This window comes from Anolis carolinensis, chromosome 1 (assembly GCF_035594765.1).
Source record: "Anolis carolinensis isolate JA03-04 chromosome 1, rAnoCar3.1.pri, whole genome shotgun sequence".
Taxonomy (NCBI): domain Eukaryota; kingdom Metazoa; phylum Chordata; class Lepidosauria; order Squamata; family Dactyloidae; genus Anolis; species Anolis carolinensis.
Window position 1 is genome coordinate 64,853,102 of NC_085841.1, and position 22,196 is coordinate 64,875,297.

General features: G+C 38.0%; 1 protein-coding gene across 7 annotated transcripts in view; it reads left to right on the forward strand.

The window, feature by feature from the left end:
* wdr27 (WD repeat domain 27) overlaps positions 1-22,196 on the forward strand; it is a 109,131-nt gene that overhangs the window by 66,158 nt on the left and 20,777 nt on the right. For all 7 annotated transcript variants that reach the window (XM_062975958.1, XM_062975968.1, XM_062975964.1 and 4 more), the window contains one exon: positions 3,287-3,385. In XM_062975958.1, coding sequence (XP_062832028.1) covers positions 3,287-3,385 — 99 coding nt within the window. The remainder of the gene's footprint in view (positions 1-3,286; positions 3,386-22,196) is intronic.

A 22,196-nucleotide genomic window follows, 5' to 3' on the forward strand; every position in this document is an offset into this window, starting at 1 on the left:
TAATTACATTTTTCTTCATGTGAATCACTTTTTCTGGTTCTGAAATTTGGCAAGTACATCAATATTTTTGTACACTGGAAGATCACCTGCAACTTGTAATGCACATCACAATCTGAGCTGCCTTTTCCCTCTTTTATGGAAGGGTATTCTAATCTTGAAAATTAATCAGGAATGACAGGAATATCATATGTTATGGACTGGAGTAGAGTGCAATATATGTCTTGATATCATACCTCATGAACTGTAGTTGTTTTTCTTAATCTGTTTATCTTATTATTTTTATATTATTGATGCACTCTGATTGCTCTTTTTGTGATTTTAATGGAAATAGTGGCAGTAACAAGAAATTCTTGATAGGATTTACAGTTTGTCTGGTTATGTTGGCTTGTGATGTTCAATAAATGTGAATTCTTCTTCATGAAAAAATAAGACATCCCCTGAAAATAAGACCTAGCACATCTTTGGGAGCAAAAATTAATATAAGACACTGTCTTATTTTCTGGGAAACAGGGTATTACAAAGGCTTTCGCTGTATCCCAAATAATCCCTTCTTTTGCTGTATTTCTATTAACTTGGAGTAAGTTTTTAATGTCTTTTCCCAACTCTTCCCTATCTTTTTCCTTCATCAATAGTAATTCCTTGTATCTCCATCTATAGTGGGGTTTCTCCTCTGTTAATTGTAGTGTTACTTAGACTGGTGCATGGTCTGAGATTTCTATCAGACCAGTTTCTGCTTTTAGTATCTCAGATTGATTAGAGTCTCTCTTTAATATATAGTCTATGCGGGTAAACTTTTTATGTCTTCCAGAATCATAAGTTGGGTTTGGTTGGGTTTTTACCTCTTGAAAGCAATCCTTCAGTTTCCATTTGTCCAACAGTCAGCACTTATTTTTTATCATGTCTAAATTGAAGTCTCCTGCTATAAGTTCTTCCCCTTCATAGAAGCCCTCTAGCTTCTTAAATATCTTTTCTATATATTTTCCCTGGCCTTTATTAGGCACATAGATATTTAGGTTTGTCATTTTTACCCCACATATTTCTCCTTTAAAGATTACCCATCTTCCTTTAGTATCTGCCATCAAATCTGTTTGTACCACCTCTATATTATTATTATTATTTATCAAGATAGCAACTCCCTTTGTTTTGTTATTTGCTCTTACCTCTGCCAATGTATGCCAGCCTGAGATACTTAATAGTTTTTCTGGGTCCCTTGCTGATCTGTGTGTTTCCTGCAACATTATACAGCCAAAGTTATTTGTTTCGATAAACCTTCTTAATCTTGCTCTCCTATAGTTTGTTGCTAAACCATTGATGATCAAGCTAACACATTTTAGTGATAAACCCATTGGATTATGTTTGTTTCCTTGGTATTTTTACTAGGCTCCTTTTTAACGTTCTTTCTTTTTTTGTTGTTCCTTGTCAACCCCCCAATCCTCAAATAATATTACAGCCATTTCAGTCCTTTTGCATCCAGAGAGGAGGAGGAAAAGTAAACAGTTACTTTCAAAATAAGTTTGAATTGTTCAATTCTATTTATTCAACTTCCTCTTCTTCCTCTTCTTGCTCCTCTTCCTCCTCATCTTCCTCTTCTTGACTTTCTGCTGTGGCTTTACTCCCTGAGGAAACCTTTGTATCTTTTTTCTTCTTGCCTCTGTTTGCAGTGTTCCTTACTCCAAGTGTTTTCAAGAGTTCCTCCTCTTGTTCTAGTGTTCTGGCAATGTATCTCTTCCCTTGTCTAAAGTGAATAATAGCCATAGGGAACCCCCAAGTAAATTGTACTCCACCTGAATACAATGCTTCAGCATAGGGTTGTAAATCTTGTTTAATTTTCAGAGTTTCTTTAGACAAATCCTGTCTCACTGTAATCTACTTGTTTCTATATAGAGGTTTTCTCTTATTTAAATCTCTAAACACATCTTGCTTTTTGTTTTCAGTAGCAAACTTAATAATCACTTGCCTTGGCATTGTAGATAGAGGTGATCTCATGCTTCCTTTTTTTGCGGTCCGGGGCAATCTATCTATATCCATTGATGACACTTCTATTTGTTTTTTGAAATCATTTTACAATCTCTTCTTTTAGATCTTCTGGTTTTTGTTCTTCTTTCTCTGGCCATTTTCCCAGTCTCAGATTTGCCCTTTTGCTTCTATCTTCCAAGCTTGAGATTTTTCCTTTTAATTTCTGTATCTCTTTCATATTGTCTTTTGATTGTTTTTCTGTAGTAGTTAATTTATTTTCAAGAACACACATTCTCTCCTCCATTTTACTCAAAGTCTCATTCATAATTTTGAAATTTTCCTGTAACATGTTTCGCATTTCCTCTATAGCTTTCTTGTTCCCCTCCAAGTCAGCTCGGGTTAATGGATGCTCTTTTGGAGACATTATTTTTTAGCTAATAAGCCTTTTTAAGGCTTATATCTATGTTTTTCCTCTTCGGATTTCTCTGGAGAGTCTTATCTTCACTTACTTTTGAAGTATCTTTACTCCTCAGTTTTTTGACTCTCCTTATTTTCTTTTTAGGGCTTAATTACCTATTTTCTTCAGGGAGAGAGATTAGAGTGCGACTGCTCACTCCAGCCACATGCACAAAGGTCCAGGATGCAGCCTACTTTAGCAAAGTGTCTACCCCCTCTGACTGTGGACAACAACCCTGGATTCAGAAAGAACTTACTATATCCATGACTGCTCTGGCTTTAAATGTTAAATTAAGACTTGATCTGCAACAATAAGATATATTTAAAAGGATGCATGGTAAATAAAAGGTTAAGAACCAATGGTGCAGATGACAGGAATAATGAAGAATACCTCCTACTAACCTCACATGATGTCACTATGCTGCTGGCAGTGATTCCACAGTGATGGGACTAGAAGTGGCACCTTTGAGGGTTTGCCAGTGGAATTCAAGGATGGATACTATTTCTGGTTCCCTGGCAATCTCCTATAAGAGGTGAGGAACTGCATCTACCTTGGAGTTGCTGTAGTTAATTTTCCCTGCCGCTGATAAGACAAAGATCATGACAATGAGAAAAAAAACTTTAATAAGTAATTTTTACACAGACTGCAACAGTCTGGCAGGTCATAGATATTGTCAGTAGCTAAATAATGTATTGTCTCATGCCCACCAAATATGATTGCTGTTTCCATTTATATAATGAGCTCTTTTTAGAAATTACAGATTTTAGCTGGAATATTGTAATATGTAAGATGGCTATGTGTAGGGGTTCTATCCTCATTAAATCAGTGGGTATTTGGTAAATCAATAATCATTAAATATGTATTGTCTTTCAGGCTTACATATATGAGAAGCATTCAAGCACCTATTCCCATAAATTGACAGGGCACACAGAATCTGTAATCAATGTGGCTTTTGGCCCATCATTTCCCCAGGTATTTTCTCCTTGTTTTCTCTTTTCTAACTGCTGGAAATCTTTGTGACAATCTATAACATGTATAACATGTGACATGTATAGGTGTGAATTACAATACAGATGTGAATGATAACCTGAATGTAACAATTACTTTTCCTCGAGTATATTTTTAATGTATGTATCCTAACAAATTGGAAGAAAACCATGCCATTAATATGATAGTTGTCATAAGAAGCAAGCAATGGAAAGTATCTTTCAGTTATGTGGGGGATCCAGTGTGAGTTTGGAAATGCCCCCCTCCCCCAAATAGGGCTGCATTGCAACCAGATGTCGTTTTAGAATCATTTTTGATAAACTGCTACATGAAGGTACTTAACTGGCCAATAGGAAAATGTACATAGAATGTCATAGAAAGCAAAAATGTAAGCACTTGAAGTCATGAAAATTTATTTGGAATTGGCTTCAAGTAGCTTTGGATGGGTCTAAAATATGAGTTATTGAATTTTTACTGGCTCAAGGTGATAAGTCTGTTTTCCCTGGGGAGAACATATGGAAAACTGAATTGCAAAGAAAGACACATTTGAAAACACTGTTCTTAAAACCCTAGCACATAATTTTCCACAAGTAAGTTTGCTTTGTAGCAATAGAAAAGGTTCTTTTAAACATTTTTAATCACATTTTGACTTTGAGATTACATCACTCTTAGGTTATCTCTCTTGTGCCTGCTATGTATTTTCCATTATGTGAATGGCTATGGGATATAGGATTCATAGCACCCGCAGCTATGATTCACAGTGTTATGTTGTGGTTGCATTAATGCTTGGTAGAACTTGCAAGGGAAACATTTTTTAAGGACAGAGGTCTACTGATAGTATCTTAATAGCAGCCCTGAATTCTGTGGATTTTGAATATGGCTTCAAAATAATGTGTTTCTTTAAAGGTGTAGCAAGCCGAAATGTACATTTCCATACCGTTGCGTGTAGCAGGAAGAGGGATAGTAATAAACCCAAGTATTGGTGTTTATGACAGAAATTACTGAGAAGAAAAAAACAAAAACCGCATTCTTTGAAATATCCTCAGAGATATTGAATAAGTTGTATTTTAAGGCACAGAGATTGTTATTTATTTTGACATCTATCAGGATATATTAGTCTGTCAGATTCCCATTACAATAGAGTCTCACTTATCCAAGCTAAACGGGCCAGCAGAACCTTGGATAAGCGAATATCTTGGATAATAAGGAGAGATTAAGGAAAAGCCTATTAAACATCAAATTAGATTATGATTTTACAAATTAAGCACCAAAACATCATGTTATACAACAAATTTGACAGAAAAAGTAGTTCAATATGCAGCAATGTTATGTTGTAATTACTGTATTTACGAATTTAGCACCAAAATGTCATGATATATTGAAAACATTGACTACAAAAATGCCTTGGATAATCCAGAACCTTGGATAAGCGAGTCTTGGATAAGTGAGACTCTACTGTATATTTAATATTGCTGTTTAGATTTAGATGCTCAGAATTTGGCTTTACAGGCTTTCAACAAACCAGGATGATAGAAAGAATAACAAAAACAGCATAAACATTTCTATTTTGACTAGATAGGATCTACAAAGGGATAATTTAAATTATCTTAATTCCTAAATACGATATAAAAAATACATGTTATAGGAACTGAATTTAGTTTCTTTCTGAAATACTTGCTTGCTAATAAAGACATCATTACTTTTGTCACAAACATGACAAAACAAGGGGGAAACCCAAAGTGACTATGAGCAATATATTTGCCTTAAAAATTATTTCTATAAGCCAAAATATAAATAAAATAATAATGCAGGTCTCTTATTATATTTAGATCTCAATATATTCAATTTGAGGTCTTCCAGACAATTTGTACAAAATAAATCTTTATACATCGGGAATCTGTTGCTTTCATTTGTACTAACCATAGTGAAACAAAAGCAGTTTTCAATGCATAAAAGCAAATAGTTTATTTCGTACTCATACTAGCAAACAATATAGTCTAAAGGTTCTTTTATTGTATGTGTAACTCAAGTGATACATTCTCTGGATAATGCAGAGGAGCAATCTAAATGCCAGCTCCTTGGAAGGTCTTGCCTTCTTTTATTTAGCGGTCAACTCTTTCCAAGTGGATCCATTCCAGATCAGAAAAGAGCATAAAATATTACTACAGTGCTCAACAGTTATTTTCAGACATTTTTGATATGTTCACAATTTGCAGTGGCCACTGGCATTTCTCACCACCTGTAGCAACTTCAAGTCCTTACAGATGAGCAACAGCAGCCTTCTCCTATAAGATTATCAAATATGATGGAAATGTCTGAATTTTTTAAAAAATGCAGCTGTAGTAAATAGTAGGATAAAGTATTTGAGTCAAGCTGGTTATTTTGCATAGGCAGGCTAATGTCATGACTATTCAAATCCTATCACTTAAAGAAATTGTATACTTAATTCCTTGCCTTATATGAATTTGATTCAACATACTAATTGCAAAAGAACTTCTGAATGTTCAGTGTTCAGCAGCAGGAAATAATATGTATATTGAGTTTTTTGCTCAGATAACAGTATTTCCTGTACAGTAATTGCTGTTTTCTACACAAAACAAGAATATGTAAACTTTTTAATCGAATGAGACCTAAAGTGCAAAAACACTTTTGCATCTATGAGTTTTTTTCTTCGTGGTTTCTCAACACGTGCAAAACCTATTTTTCAACCATTTTCCAAATATTTTCAACTATTCTTACAATTCCTAACAAATCTTTCATTCTCCTTTGTTATCTGTCAATGCAATTTTTCCACTTTAAACCTACTTTAGTACAATTGTATGATCAATCCCCTTTTGGACATGGAAGCCCACTAGGTGACCCTACAAATGCCACATTGTTTTAGATAAGGCAGTGGCAACCACCTTCAGAACATCTTGGAATCACAATAATTTAGAAATGACCTAAAGGTGCACAATGCCAATGAACAATACCAACACATACAGCTGCTGTTGAATATTAATGCCTATTCTGGCCTGTTCCCTGACTGTTTGTTATAAGACAATCATTTTAAGATAGTTACAAACGTGCACAAACACACTCTAGAAAGATTACAATATTTGGGCATTATTAAATTGGAAGAAGGTCAGCAATGGTGTTTATGATACCCTTTTCAAAATTGTGCCTCAAGTGCAGGAAATAAATTAACAGATGTATGGTCTCTTTAACATTGAACCTTGGGATCATCCAATCAAATTGATCTGTGGAGAAGGGTTTTTACTAACACATCGTGTACTGATAGCAATCTTGATTTTTAAAAAAATATTTATTAAGGAGAGACTACCAGTCATGAGAGCAATATGCTACCTCCACCGCTCAAAATGGCAGAATAATATATTAGATGGGAAAGCAGAGGGCCTCAGTCCAGCATCACACTAGCACTACAGCACCAATGTGACAGAACTTCTCCCTCCCTCTGCAGCTCTTAGTGTCACCTAGAAACTGGTTCAAAATTGAGCTGGTTTAAAAATATTCAGTGGGGGTGAAGTAGGAAGAATTGCTTCTCATTTCCATGGAATCCCACTGTCCCACCAACTGCCATCTAATATTGGATACTTTCCAGCATTTCGAAGTTAAATCCCCACTTCCAGAACATATTATACTTGTGCAGCTTGTGAGGCGGGTCATGCACGAACTCACATAGGCATATATACAATTTTTGCATGCAATATCTTACTTTGAAAACAAACATCAGGAAGCAGTTTTCTGTGCAAATCCTATAAAAATGAAATCATTCAGCTTGAAAGCATTGGTGCCAAACCCTGACGAGTCTTTCCAAAAACAATTTGGAGGACTGTTTTTCTCTCAAGATAGATTGTATGTTGATTGGAGAGAATGGGATCATAAAATTATTGAAATGTTGTGCTTTCTTTTCTGCCAGACATTCTAGGTTTATATGACATCTTTAACATAATAGCAGATGAAATGCGTGGCAGAGTTAGTTTGTATTTCATTTAAAAAAAGATTTGCATATGGTTTATAAGTGAAAATGAACAGAAGACTTGTGCTAGTACAGATTTTAAAATAAACTTTAAGTGTATCTTTCATGCTAGTTCTGAAAATAGCTGGTACAAAGGTAACTAACATCAGTATAACTTTCAGTTAGTGAATGTTCTGTCACGTTTGTGTCCGAGGAAGCAGCCAGGCTTTGAAGCTGCAAGGCCATTAAATGCTAATCAAGGCTATTCACTGCTATTCCACCTGGCCAACAAAGCATTCCCATAAGCCACAGCAACTCATGTCCGGGCCCAGCTAGTATCTTTATAAATCTTTAAAAATCTTTGGGTTTTGCATAATTGCTAGTTCAGTTGATGCCCTCTATGTTGTACACTGAAGACTGAGATTAGAGTCTGCTCTGTTTAGAACCAGAATTGTTTAAAGTTGATTACATATGATACTTTGAGATTATTTGGTAATGTTGATCATGAATGGTAATGAAATTTTGTTCTTTGGCTGAACATCTGCCTTAAATGGCTATGTCAGCATTTACAGTTTAACAAGTCTACTTTTACATTTCTTTTTGTTTCTATTCCTTGCTTGGTGTGTATTCTAATCATCAAAATGCCAGTGGTCTTTCCTAGATGGCAATTGGAGCGTGGGTGGAGGAATGCATATTGGGCATAATTCTAGCTATAACTTATCTCAGCCAATGCTGGCCAGTGTATTAGTAGGAATATATAATGCTCAAGTTTTCTTTCAACAAAATCAAATTATTTTATAAAATGTCAAGGAGAACATAATTGCAATTGACAAGCGTTAGCTTTTATAAAACAAACTCTACAGATTTTTAGTTTTGTTTTTTCTTTCAAGACAACATATTGAGTTTATTTATATTAATCGTTGTTGTGTCAAAAGGTATAGTATGATAAACAATGTTATTTCTTAAAATAGGTATGGAATTAGTATTTTAATTAATGGCAGGCTCAAAAAGGAGGGAAAAGAGACCACTTTAAAATTGCAGCCAGTTTTCTTTCCATTTTCTTAAAAAGGTTTGCAAAGCCCCCGTCATCTGCTAGTTCTTCTGCCTCCACTTTTCATTCTCAATCTCACATCTCACTATTGAAAAATAGAGGGCATGGCAAAATAACAAGTGCCTTATGCCACAGGCAGGCTGCCAGGCTTGAAATTATTCACATTAATTTCATCCTAAAGTCACCTTCTTGGGGCACTTCCGTGATGCTGAATTTCCTTCCATAAAGGGATCCAGACAGAAGACAGAAGGAAATCCCAGCAAGTTCCCCCACGTATATCTTTGAAATCAGTAGGGACAACCTTTTCAGGAAGATGGTGAAGATGGAGAGACATCCATACTCACGACCAATGCTGCTGTCCATTTTCCTATATTAAAATTACTGTGTTTTGCGTGTTTGAATTGATTAAAATATTCTTGCTTTTCTTTAAATTGCTGTGAATGTATACCATGAGTAATGGATGTCTCTTCATTACCACCATAACTCAGAAACTATGAAATCTAAACAGAAAAAAGTGGCATGGATTCTAAGTAGTAATTAAGAATTATGTGGTTTTTAAAATATGCTAATTAATTTCAACATTTTTAAATCTGAGTACAACAGACGCTACAGTAGAGTCTTGCTTATCAAATGCCCCCTTTTCCTACAGCATTTCCCCTTTGATTAAAGGAGTGCTCCCCAGCTCTCTCTCAATTCCCAATAAGTGAGGAAGGCAAGACGAGGAGGAGGAGGGAGGAAAGGGGGAAAAGAGGCAGGACTGGAAGCAGAAGCATTGTTACGCCCTAGGCAGCTGGAGCACCAAAAACCAACACAAAGACCAATAACAATATAATATATTTATTAAAGCAAATAAAGTTCCCAAAAGAAATAAGCAGCAAAGTTGAAGAAGCAATTGACCTTCCAGGAAAGATCAAATTTAGTCCAATAAGTATAAGTCTTATGTCCAGTATTAGAGTTCAAAATCTAGAAACCGAAACACCCTCAAACTCCGCTTGAGTTTTGAGTGGGGAAAAGAGCAAGTAGCAAGAAGAGTTCTCTAGAATAAATGTCCAAAACAGGATTTCAGGGCAAGGCATGAATTAGACATTCAGGAGCTGAAAACGCAGTCCAAACTTGGCAAGAAGGTAGACCGGCGCCTGGTCTACTCAAGAGTAAGCGCACCGTCAGGCCGCTTGGAATCCAGGAGCTGGAGACGATGATGTTTCTGCATGAGAAGTAAAGTTGTCACCGCAAAGGCAAGTTCTCAACCCAACACTTTTACTGATGTTCATAAGCTCCCTCAGACCAGGTGCCTGACTCCCTAAAACTTCCCAAGAGAACTGAGCTTGTTACAGTTACTGCACCAGGTGTCTAACTCCCCAAATCTTCCCAAGAGAACTGGGCTTAGCCATAGTCACCACGCTCCGCTAATCTGGCGCTTCTCCAGAGGCTTTGTCTGTTTGATCTGTCTGTGTGTACAAATGCCCCACAATCAAACACTAAACTTTCTGGAGAATCTGGTAGAGTTGGCATCGTCTCAAGGGCATTCTTAATTGGCTCTGGCTCGGAGATGTCAACATGAGGCATCTGGAATGATGTTGAATCTTGCTGACTTGGGGAAAAAACCAAAATCTTCTTTATCCTGGTCAGGAAAGGGCACAGGGTCCCAGGCCAAAGGTGCCCTAGGCATCACAAGCATCCTCCCTCCTCCCCTCTGTGATTTCCACGCTCCTCTTCTACATCCGGGCACTTCCTGCTGGACTGCTCTAGCCCCAAGGCCTTTCTTTGCCTTAACCGCTTGAGTCCCTGTTGTTAGTATTCTAGGTATCTTGCGCCATGTTGGACGGGTAACAGTAGAAGACTCAGTATTATCCGACATTTTCGTTTATCTGATGTTCTGCCAGCTCGTTTATGTCAGATAAGCGAGACTCTACTATACCATCTTCTGTCACTGGGAGGCGCACTTCCGTAACTAGAACAAGGCCATTCTTCCTGACTATGTAACTTATTAGAAGATATAATTCTATAAGAAACCGCTGTACCCAAACACTATAGCAAAAATAATTACGACCACAGAACGATAAACTTGGAAAGGCAACATTTAGAGCAGCTGGGACTCCAGAATAAGTACTTGCAAGGTAGGGAACAAACAGTAATGTCTGTTTCCAAAATAAGTGAGATTCCTGAGACACACAGAAAACAGAACATAAATGGCTGTCTCAATAACAGCTGAGACTTTGGTCCAGAAACAAGCAAAACAAGAAGGAACAGAGTTTCAATGGCTAACTGATGAACCAATGTTATTTTACAGTCCAGGCTTTTTGATCCTTTTATCACAGTTGACACTATGAAAGCTTCCTGCACAACTTCCTTGCAATTCGGTAGAAAAGAAGAACTTGATTCCTGCAATTAAGGCAAGGTTCAGTAAACCATAATCAATAGCTCTTGGAAATAATATCTCAAGAAAAGACAGCAGGCATGCCTGCAGGCCCCACTGCTTATGGTTTAACTTACACCGTTGAAGATATTGTGTCCAGTTTTGATAGGTACCAAAATGTGACTTGAAACCCTTCATATGTCCCGCTTTATGGACTATTCTGTGGATATTGAAGACAGGTACTTTTGTTCAAGTAAAATGATGTTGCTCCTTAGTTTGATGATATATTTTAAACAGCCTAGTATCACTTTCTGCTGAGAAAATCACCAGCTTGCATCACCAACTGGTATCACTTTCTGCTGAGAAAATCGCCAACTTGCATTATTACAACACTTCAGTCACTTGAATTGGCTTTTCTTTTTCACTGTAGACTCTCAATAATTCTGGAGTATAGTCTCATCTTAATTGTGAAGGTTCAAGCCAGTCTCTGTGTGTAAATGACATACTAGCAAACCCTTTTGTTTGTACTGCAAAATATGATACTGTCTTTTAAATATAACCACTAGCCTGGCAGGCACATTTCATTTTTCTTCATTAGCTCACCATGACTTATGTAAGCTTCAGAGGTCAGTTTTGGCATCTTCTTGATATTAAAGCAGTTTTTTGAAATATGAGGCCATCAACATTGATTTAGCCATTCTAGAAAGAAATTCTTATTGTTTATTTAACTTTTAGATTTTGACTGTAATAAACATCAGTACAAAGATGAGAATAAAGTAATCGGAGGATTGTTATGTGTTTTCCGGGCTGTATGGCCATGTTCCAGAAGTATTCTCCTGACCTCATAACCTCTGAGGATGCCTGCCATAGATGTGGGTGAAACGTCAGGAGGGAATACTTCTGGAACAAGGCCATACAGCCCGGAAAACACACTACAACCCTGTGATCCTGGCCATGAAAGCCTTCAACAACACAATAAAGTAATCATAATGCCTATTAAACATATATATCTTCAGTTTTAAATAAACTTGCCTTTCCCATCCCAATTAAAATAACAAGATAGCTATCTAGGGGTGCATCTACACTGTAGAATTAATGCGGTGTAACACCACTTTAACTGCCATGTTCCAATGCTATGCAATCATGGGAATTGTAGTTGGTGAGTCACTAACACTTTTTAGCAGAGATAATTAAAGGATCTTGTGAAACTACGAGGGCAATCCACAAAGTTAATTACGTTTTGGAATTAAAAATTAACAAGGTATAGGAATAAATATTTATTATATACATTTGAAAGCCACACTGCAATAGTACTTTTAAATATAGTCCCCATTCAAAATTAGGCACGTTTCATAACTATTAGTGATTTTTGAAAGTTATTACCCTCAGCGCTTTCCCGCCGCCGCCCTGAAGAGTGTGGAACCCGCGCTATTGCAATGTGGAAGCTCAGCCAGCTGAAGCATGAATGCAAAAAGAAAGGAGGAGCAAGCCAGGACCCCGCTCTCTCTCTTCTTTTGCAAGATCGCAAGAGAGAATCAAAAGTTTCTGGCTTTCCCTTCCCTTCCTGCCAGCTCTCTTGCCTCCCGAGAAGAAACAACCAGGATCAGCCAAGCAGTCTGGAGGAGATCAGCATTGCCTCCGGAGGAGAAGCTGACAAGAAGCCTTGGCCGATCCTGGCCGTTTCTTCTCGGGAGGCAAGAGAGCTGGCAGGAAGGGAAGGGAAAGCCAGAAACTTTTGATTCTCTCTTGCGATCTTGCAAAAGAAGAGAGAGAGCGGGGTCCTGGCTTGCTCCTCCCTTCTTTTTGCATTCATGCTTCAACTGGCTGAGCTTCCGCATTGCAATAGCGCGGGTTCCACACTCTTCAGGGCGGCGGCGGGAAAGCGCTGAGGGTAATAACTTTCAAAAATCACTAAGAGTTATGAAACATGCCTAATTTTGAATGGGGACTATATTTAAAAGTACTATTGCAGTGTGGCTTTCAAATGTATATAATAAATATTTATTCCTATACGTTGTTAATTTTTAATTCCAAAACGTAATTAACTTTGTGGATTGCCCTCGTACAACTCTACTTCTACTCCTATTGACAGGTATATCTCTTGTATTATTATTCACCATATTGCCTGAGACTACAAACCTGCTTTTCAAGGGAAGTGTGCATCTAGAGAAATAATTTCATCTACAGGCAGACCCCAAGTTACAAACAAAATAGGTTCTGTAGGTTTGTTCTTAAGTTGAACTTGTTTGTACATTGGAACAGATGCATTTCTTAAGTGTAACTCCAGTCAAAATTTTATACATATTTAGCTTTGGATAGCATAGGGAAAGGTTAATACCCCTGTGGTGTTTGTTTTGCTGTCTGTGCCTCTGTTCAGAAGATATCACCTCACTTTTTGTCCCTGTGATCATTGGATTTGGAAAAATTTGGCTTATTCTGAATACAAAGATTAGTGATAAAGCTTTTTTTCCATGATAACTTTCTGGAGTGAATTTCCCTTCTGAGGAGTTGATTTCTTTCATTGCCTGTTGTCTCACCTCCATTCTTAACTATGACTCATCTGTAAGTTGGATGTTTGTAATTCAGGGACTGCCTGTGTTTGTGTTCGACATCTGTTCAGGACCTCTGTAATGTCATTAGTGTTTGAAAAAAGGAGAGGTGATTATATACAACAGAATAGTAATAGGTTGTCCCAAGAGTTTTATTTAAATGGTGAACAATATAAGAAATAGACATTATGATGCAGGCAATTCCTATGAACAAGTACAAGAGTCTGTCATCACCTCTGTCTAGACCTGAATTACTGTAATATCCTTTTTCCAATCCTTTTTCAATATTTCAGCACTCCACCATGTTAAGTGTCAAAATTGGAACATACATGCAGTGTATTGTAGTAGAGCCTGTGAGTAACATTACAAACAGTAGTATGGGTGCCAGAAGGGGAAAAAGGGTTACTCGGGAGCAGGAATCCAATGATGAGCAGCAGAGAAAGAGGATCTGGGACATACTTACAGCATCTACAGATGAGGAGTCGTTTGAGGGATTCTCTGGGGATGATAATGTTGCAGACAGTAGTATGGGTGTCAGAAGGGAGAAAAGGGTTACTCGGGAGCAGGAATCTGATGATGAGCATCAGAGAAAGAGGATTCGGGACAGATGAAGAGTCGTTTGAGGGATTCTCTGGGGATGATGGGTCAATGAGTGAAGGAGAAGAAGGAGACACCATGGATTGGACTAAGATAAGAGAAGTGCAAGCTATTTGTGAGGCACCAACAACTAGTGATAGATACCTTTATGGGGTTCTCTGGGAGTGAAGACTGGCAATCAGGGGATCCAACTGATTCTTGGGGGGATCTAAGTCTTGACTGTAGATGGAGGAATTGGAGGGAGAGTCAAAGGAATTCACGTGAAGAGCTGGGAGCAGCTGTGGGGGATGGTGATGGGACAGTGATCAGTTCATCCTCTGATGATGGTTTGTAGATAAAAGTGGGTTCAGGGGTGAGGGGTCTTTGCAGAAGGCAAGGTGTTGATGTGCGTTCGTGTGCTGGGTGCTGTGTATTGGGAAAGTTTCTTGTAGTCTTGCTGCTGCCTGTTTCATGTTCAGTGTTGGACTCGGATCTGCAGTTTGGACCTGCACCGGTTTGGCTGGAGACGCTGCTTCTGCAGACACTGGAGCAACGCTGCTTTGGATTCTTCCTGCTTCGACCTTGGACTTTGGCTGATGACGCTTCTCTTCTTGCAACTCCCTCTGTTAACCATTTGTGTACTGTGCCTTTTTGTTTTGCCTTAGAGCACTTTGTTTGACTTGTTGCTTTTTGCATCCAATTGATCTGGATTACATTTCTGTTTACCTTTTTGAACCAGGTCTGGTTTGGGTTTTTGAGTTTTTGACCAGTGGAACTGCATTTAAGTATCCCTGCGTCCTTTTCCTTTTGTTTCAATAAACTCTGTTTTGAAGACACTTTTAAGTCTGGCCCTTTAAGGCGTCTGTGATTCCAACACAGTCCTTCTTCTTGACTAGTTTGGGTGTCATGAGCAAGGCATTTTCTAACACCAAACTGTTCAATGGCCAGATCTTTCTCAATGGATCGATTCTAGACCATTAGTTTCAGCCAAGATCTGTACAGTTGATTACGTTCCAGCTTCAGTGCATTGCCTTGGCAGAGGAAGGTTGTCACTGTTTCCCACAAGGAGATATTCTTCAGTGGCAGCCTACATAAATGAGAAGGGTAGAGACTAGAGACCATATGTCCAATCAGATTGGTTCTGCTAATGTCCCCAGCAAGCTTGCCAGCCAAGTAGGACAAATTTGTAACTTGGTCTGTTGAACAGTGTCAAGGATGTTGATCACAACCTCATGCTGTACTATTTGAAAATTATTCATGCAGCTGTGATTGTCATGTGTTAAAGGTTTTTTAGGCCAGCTTCTTCACAGGTGCTTTCAAGATGTGTTGAACTACAATTCCCATTATCCTCAGAAAGCACGAAAGTATATGTTGAAGCTTTACTCTAGCTTATTTGGAAGTCTTCAGATTAGTGAAGGCTGCTCTAGACAGTTGTACCAAACTTCTTTCAAATGTACCAGTTACACACAAGGCAGTTTGCAGTAACAGTTCCTTACATTTGTTACTTGATTTATGTCCTTTGGAAGAGTAATTATTCTTTACAAAATCAGTATCATTGTCGACTATATATGGTGATCTCTTATCTGGTAAATCTTCCATGGTCTGTAAGATTTGTTTTTTAATGAAGGTTTAGTATGTTTCTGATGTGGGTATAATGAGGCAGACAGAAAATATGTGAGAATGTGGTATATCCTTGAGCAACAATAACATCTGTGTGAACTCACACAATGAATTCTTTTGTTACAGTAACATATTTTACAGAGTTGTTCATTCATTCCATTTACAACCAATTTTTCTCTCAAGAAAAATGGCCCAAGGTACATTGCAAACCCAACATAAAAAATTAAAAATAAAATTGTTGCTTTTCATTTAAAGCCACCATGAGATTGAGAAGTTAAGACACTTCTGAGATTCTCCATCTGGATTGACTTTATTAGGAGAGTGAAAGCAGCTGCCAACATAGGTTTTACCTCTGACTTCCAACAGTTCAGTTCTTTTCGGTGAATTTCCATGCTTATGGGAAGCTAGAAGTACCCTTATTGACTTCAGTATCTAGATGCCGTGTAAGTGGGAAATTATAATAAAATTGGAAGATAGACTGGCTAATCATTACTAAAATTATTTATAGGATGTTATGGTTGAGCCTTCTGGCTCCGGTACTAGGAGACGGGGTCGTAAGACTCCTCGAGAGTCAGACTCTTTTGAGGAGCGTGAAAGGAAACGGCTCCGGGACTTATTTGCAGAACCAACAGATGAAGACTCATTTGAGGGTTTTACCGAGGGAATGGAGGAAGAGATGGTTAGCTCAGAGGAGGATGACATGGAGTGGACTCGTGTGAGGGAGGATTTGGGTGTCACCGGCAATGATAGCATGGGAGGCAATTGGCGGGTTGCAGGATCAGACCCATGGACGGGCTGGAGGGATGGAGCGGGATCCACAGCTGGATATGCTGTGGGGCGTAGTAAAAGGTGTTTTAGCTCTGATGAGGATGATGAGGATGAGGCACCTGGAATTAGGATAGCAGCTGACAGCGATGAGGAGTTATGAACTGGGATAAAATGGGGTTTAGGATCAATGGCTAATTGCGTTGGGCAAGGTAATCTGGACGAACGCTTGGGCTCTTGTTGGGGAACTTCCTGAAGACGGGTGTGATTCGTTGCTGAATACCTTGGACCTCCGTCGTCTTTTTGACGGACATTAATTACCTACTCTGGATTGACGCTGGACTGACTGACTGACTACGACCTCGGACTATCCCTTCTGTGGCTTTCGGTGGAACTTGTGGAACTTTAGACGTCTGCACTTGGCTTTCGACCTTGGACCGGATTGGGACCCTGCTGACCGCCGTTACCCTGATTGATGTGCCTGGACCCGGATTTCGCTCGTTGCACGGAGGAGTAAACAGCCTGAGTTACTCATCTGTAGCTTTTGAGTAGCAGAGAGGAATCTGCTGCCAGCTTTTTGTGTTCATTTTGACCTTTGTTTACCAACTTTTGTTTGTTTAAATTGCCAGGCTGAAATAAGCACTTTTGATTTAATCCGGATTAAACTCCTGTTTAATCCGGTTTATCCTTTCGAACTGTTTTAGTTCAAACGGAGCTGTTTCTGTTACTTTTCACACTGAAGTCAAGTGTTTGCCTAGTCCTTTGTTTCCTACGGGCATTTTTTAGTTCTGTAACTTCAATAAACTGTGTTGTACTCTATTTGGTGGCGTTCTGTCTTTGACATAGGAAGGTAGATGCCTTAATTTGAACTTAATGAACTTTAATTTGTTTGATTAATTTTAATCAAGCACCCCAGATAGCCTGTTAAAGATCGAATGTGAAACTACAAATCTCTTCCAATTAATGTTAGATTTCTACTCTTTTGAACAGCTAGCATTTATTTACATCACTTTTACCCCGCTTTTCTCTCCGAGGGGACTCAAAGAGGCTTACAGTAAATAGGCAAAAATTCAATGCCTAAAAACAATGTAAAAACAACAATTCATATAAAACAGATACCATTATAAAATAAAATCACATTATATAAAATTTTAAGCATGACCAAGATTAAAATCCATTCATTCAGAATCCTCAATAAGTCTTCGTACATGTCATGTAAAGTCCATGTTCTCATTCATTAAAAGCTTGCGTGCACAACCATGTCTTTAAGGCTTTCCTGAAGCCCAGGAGAGTTGGTATCTGCCTTATGTTGCTGGGGAGGGTGTTCCATAGTCGGGGAGCCACCACCGAGAAGGCCCTGTCCCTCGTTCCCACCAGCCTTACCTGTGAGGCTGGTGGGACCAAGAACAGGGCCTCCCCCGATGATCTAAGACAGGGGTCCTCAAACTTTTAAAGCAGAGGGCCGGTCCACAATCCTTCAGACTGTGGAGGGGCCGAATTATCATTTGGAAAAAAACAACAACAACAAATTCCTATGCACACTGCACATGTCTTATTTGTACTGCAAAACAACAACAACAATGAAAGAACAATACAATATTTAAAAATGAAAACAGTTGTAACCAACATAAATCTATCAGGATTTCAATGGGAAGTGTGGGCCTGCTTCTGGCCAATGAGATAGTCAGGTTAATTAGGATTGTTACTGTTGTGTGCCTTCAAATCATTTCAGACTTTGGCTGAGCCTAAGTCTAAAATTATTTATTTATTCATTTACTACATTTATTTATTACATTTATATCCCGCCCTTCTCACCCCGAAGGGGACTCAGAGCAGCTGTATTATATTATTAGCATAGCACAATATTAGCATCATATATTACTATATTGAACTATACCACTATACTGTAATATTATATGTAATATAGATCATATAATTAATATTATTATATAGTATTATTAGTATTACATTGTATAGCATTATAATATTATTATCAATATTATATGTATATACAATATATTATATTATTAAAAATGATATAAAAATATTATATTATAAAACTGAGGGTGGGGGCCAGGTAAATGACCTTGGAGGGCCGCATCCGGCCCCCAGGCCTTAGTTTGGGGACCCCTGATCTAAGAGTTCTAGAAGGCTCATAGGGGGAGATACGTTCGGACAGGTAAGATGGGCCAGAACCATTTAGGGCTTTGTAGGTCAAAACCAGCACTTTGAATTGGGCTCAGTAGCATATCGGCAGCCAGTGGAGCTGACTCAACATGGGACTAGTATGCTCCCTGTAAGGCGCTCCTGTTATTAGTCTGGCTGCTGCCTGATGTACTAGTTGGAGCTTCCGAGCCGTCTTCAAAGGCAGCCCCACAAAGGCAGTAACAATCTTAATTTTATCAGCTTAATTTTTTTTATTGAAACAGTAGGCCCCCCACTTTCATGGGAGCTAGGGATGCAGGACCCCCACAATAGTGGAAAAGACATGAATAAAATATTTTTTTTTACCCTACAGAATACTTTTCTAAAGATCTCTTGTTCCCCTAGTGTGATTTTATGCATAGATTCAAACTGGAGAATCTAAAACACCTAGATATGTTAGTTCCTCCAGCATGACTCAATGTTCAGTATCTGGCAGAATTTGCAATGGAGGACCTAGAGATTCCATATTAATCAAATCCACAAGTAATCAAATCTTCAAAAATTAAACCCACAAATGTGGAGGGCTGGCTGTATTTGTATACATTGTCTACCATTTAAAAATACATTTGCTTCAGTGCTGCTCACTTTAACCAAGCCATGTATTTTTTCCAGACACATTTGTTGAGCTATATTAAAGAGGCTGTGTAGGTATTCATAGGTGCTTGGTTAGTGTGGGACTGAATTGCTCTTATTGTTTCTTGACTGCTGAAGACGGTAGTGTTTTAATTTAAAACTTTATTTTTGCAAGACAGTTATAATACTGATTATAACAGCTTCTTTGTCTTCTTTCATTGGCTAACCTATGATATCAGAGCTTTGTCCTGTCTCCCTCTTCTTCAGCCCTCTGTCATGATAAAACCTAACCCTAGAAAGTTACCTAGCAATTTGGAACAGGTGTATAGGGAATGTTGGTGGAATATGTAAGAGACTGTAGTTCAACTCCTATTGCTTTTGCTAGCACTACATTACTAGTGGAGCCCTCAATTGTCGATCTGAGGAAACAGTTGTAGCCAATGTGCACAAACATGGTACTGATCCCTGGCACATAAATGGGGCAAAACTGTCCAATCTATACATCAGCTATCCCAAAAAGCTGCATGGCAACAGATATGTGCCATAGGATACCTTGTACTGTTCCCGCTTTGCAGGGAAACAGATGAGGTGGTAAGTCAGTACGTTTGCCTGTTCATTTGAGAGTTCAAGTTAAATCAAAATTAAAAAGCCAAACTTAAGAAACTTCAGTTGTGAATTTTGATCAAACTTCAAACTCAATCTTATTCCCTTTAGCAGAGCAATGGCATTTTCTTAAGGTTGTGTAAGTTCTGAGGAAAGTGTAATACAATTTTTGTAATACAGTTTTCAATGTATGCTTGCATCAGCTAGCAACTTCAAAGTCCGAATGTTTGTCATCATTTTATGAGAAACATTTCAGTGTTAGCAGATAATGTTATAAGGCAATCATTAAATTTCACTAACATTTCCAAAAGCATCTAGGGAATTGACCTGATAATAGAATTGTTTATATTCAGCAAGAAAGCCTTTTTTAAAATTCAGTTAACCTAAAGTTTTAGAAGGAGGGAAACCATTGGGCTGCTGTCTCTGGTGGATACTTCAAAATCTGGAAATCTGCTAACAGTGTCTGTTCCATTGATGGGACGACACTAATGGATATCTTCTAGGGCTGTGAAAAAATATCGTAAGTCAGATCAAATTCGTTAAATTCGTACTTATGACGCGATATCTGACGTGGTCGTGGCCTGAGCCAAAAACTTAAGAATTGAAACTTACCCAATACTTTTTCGTTTGAATTTTGTAAACCTTGGAAGCCTCCTGAAGTCCTATTTTCAGCGCAAGCAAGCAAAGCAAATCCAAAAGGTTGCAATTCCTCTTTAAAATAATGGCCTCTAGCCATTAGGAGAGGGAAGGAGCAGGGAGGAAGCAGTGTTTACTGGAAAAGAGACTGAGAAAGTACAGAATTCTGGGAAATGTAGTTTCAAAAGGCTCTGCCTTAAACTACATTTTCCAGAATTTTGTTAGCATCAGAAAGCCACAATCAGGAGAGGGGAGAGATTTTCCCCTCTGTAGCAGCAGCCAGCCAGAGTTCCAATAAACTGTTGAATCTGCAAAGAGGAGGACTGACTGATACTTCTAATAAGTAAATCTCTGTGCTGGGTTGGGAAGAAATCTCTAAATGTGAGTTTTATTGGTTAATATGAGAGACATTCAATAAGGTAGCTGTTGTAGCTTTAAAAAAACAAACATTTTGTCAAAACTTTAAAAAAATCCCTCAAATCAGTATATGTATGAATATTTCTTAAAGTTGGGGGAGTGATCCCCTGTTATTTTGTGTCATTGTATAGAAAATTCAAGGAGATAGCTCTTTTTTTTTAAAAAAAAAATGTTGTTTATAAAAACTTTAAAAATTCCCGAAAAATCCGTGGATAAGTGAAACATTCTGAAATTTGATGGACTAACAGTGGTAAAATGTGTTCTACTATTGTAGCAAGTTTCACCTCAATAGCTTTCTCTTTTAGGGACAAAGGAGCCCCTGAAGTTTCCCCACTTGCAAATTACTATAAAGAAAAGTAACAAAATTTCATTATTCTCGTTATAATAACAAAATTTTCACTAATTATACTTTAGAAACACTTTAGTAACAAAATGCTGGCATCCCTTAATTTTGTAATGAGTTTTGAAACTTTTTTTTCATCAACCCACAGCCCTAATATCTTCCTTTGTTAAAAAGACACAATTAGTCTAGGGTTACAGCTTACATTTCTAAATTTTAATTGGCAGGCTAGATTTAAATACATTCCTGAAAAGTAAAGCCTAAATGTAACCAAGCTAGTTTAAAAAACCAAATACAGTAGAGTCTCACTTATCCAAGCCTTGCTTATCCAAGCTTCTGGATTATCCAAGCCATTTTTGTAGTCAATGTTTTCAATATATTGTGATATTTTGGTGCTAAATTCGTAAATACAGTTACAACATAACATTACTGCGTATTGAACTACTTTTTCTGTCAAATTTGTTGTATAACATGATGTTTTGGTGCTTAATTTGTAAAATCATAACCTAATTTGATGTTTAATAGGCTTTTCCTTAATCCCTCCTTATTATCCAAGATATTTGCTTATCCAAGCTTCAGCCGGCCCGTTTAGCTTGGATAAGTGAGACTCTACTGTACATGAAATTGAGTGATAAAATTGATGGAGAAAGAAGCAGATGAAATTTTAAAAGAAGAAAGAAACATATTGTCTCATTCTGTCAAGAGTCAGACGCCAACGGAGAGCTAAGTGCAGTTTATTTAACAAACAACTCAAAACAGTTCAGCAAACTGTCCAAAGAGTTTATAACACTTAAACTTCAGTATAAATAAGCAGTAAAAACAAAGAAAACGACAAAAGAACAAACCGGAATATAATCCGGATTATCCGGAGATATAATCCGTATTAAAACCAAGGTGCTTGAATTCAGCTCAAAATCGCAAGGCAGACTCAAAACGGCAAAACAAACAAAGGCAAATAGTCCCAAAGGCTCAAAACTTCCCCAAAACCCAAAAGTACGGCAAAAAGCCTAAAACTAAAGAGAAAGCCCAAACCGGGCTAAAGTTTTTCGCTAAAAGCGGCGCAGGCAAACAAAGCTGGAAAATGCTGAAGCAATAGTGGCAAGTCGCTGCGGAGTCGAAAGCCAAGCCAGATGTCAAGGGTACGAAG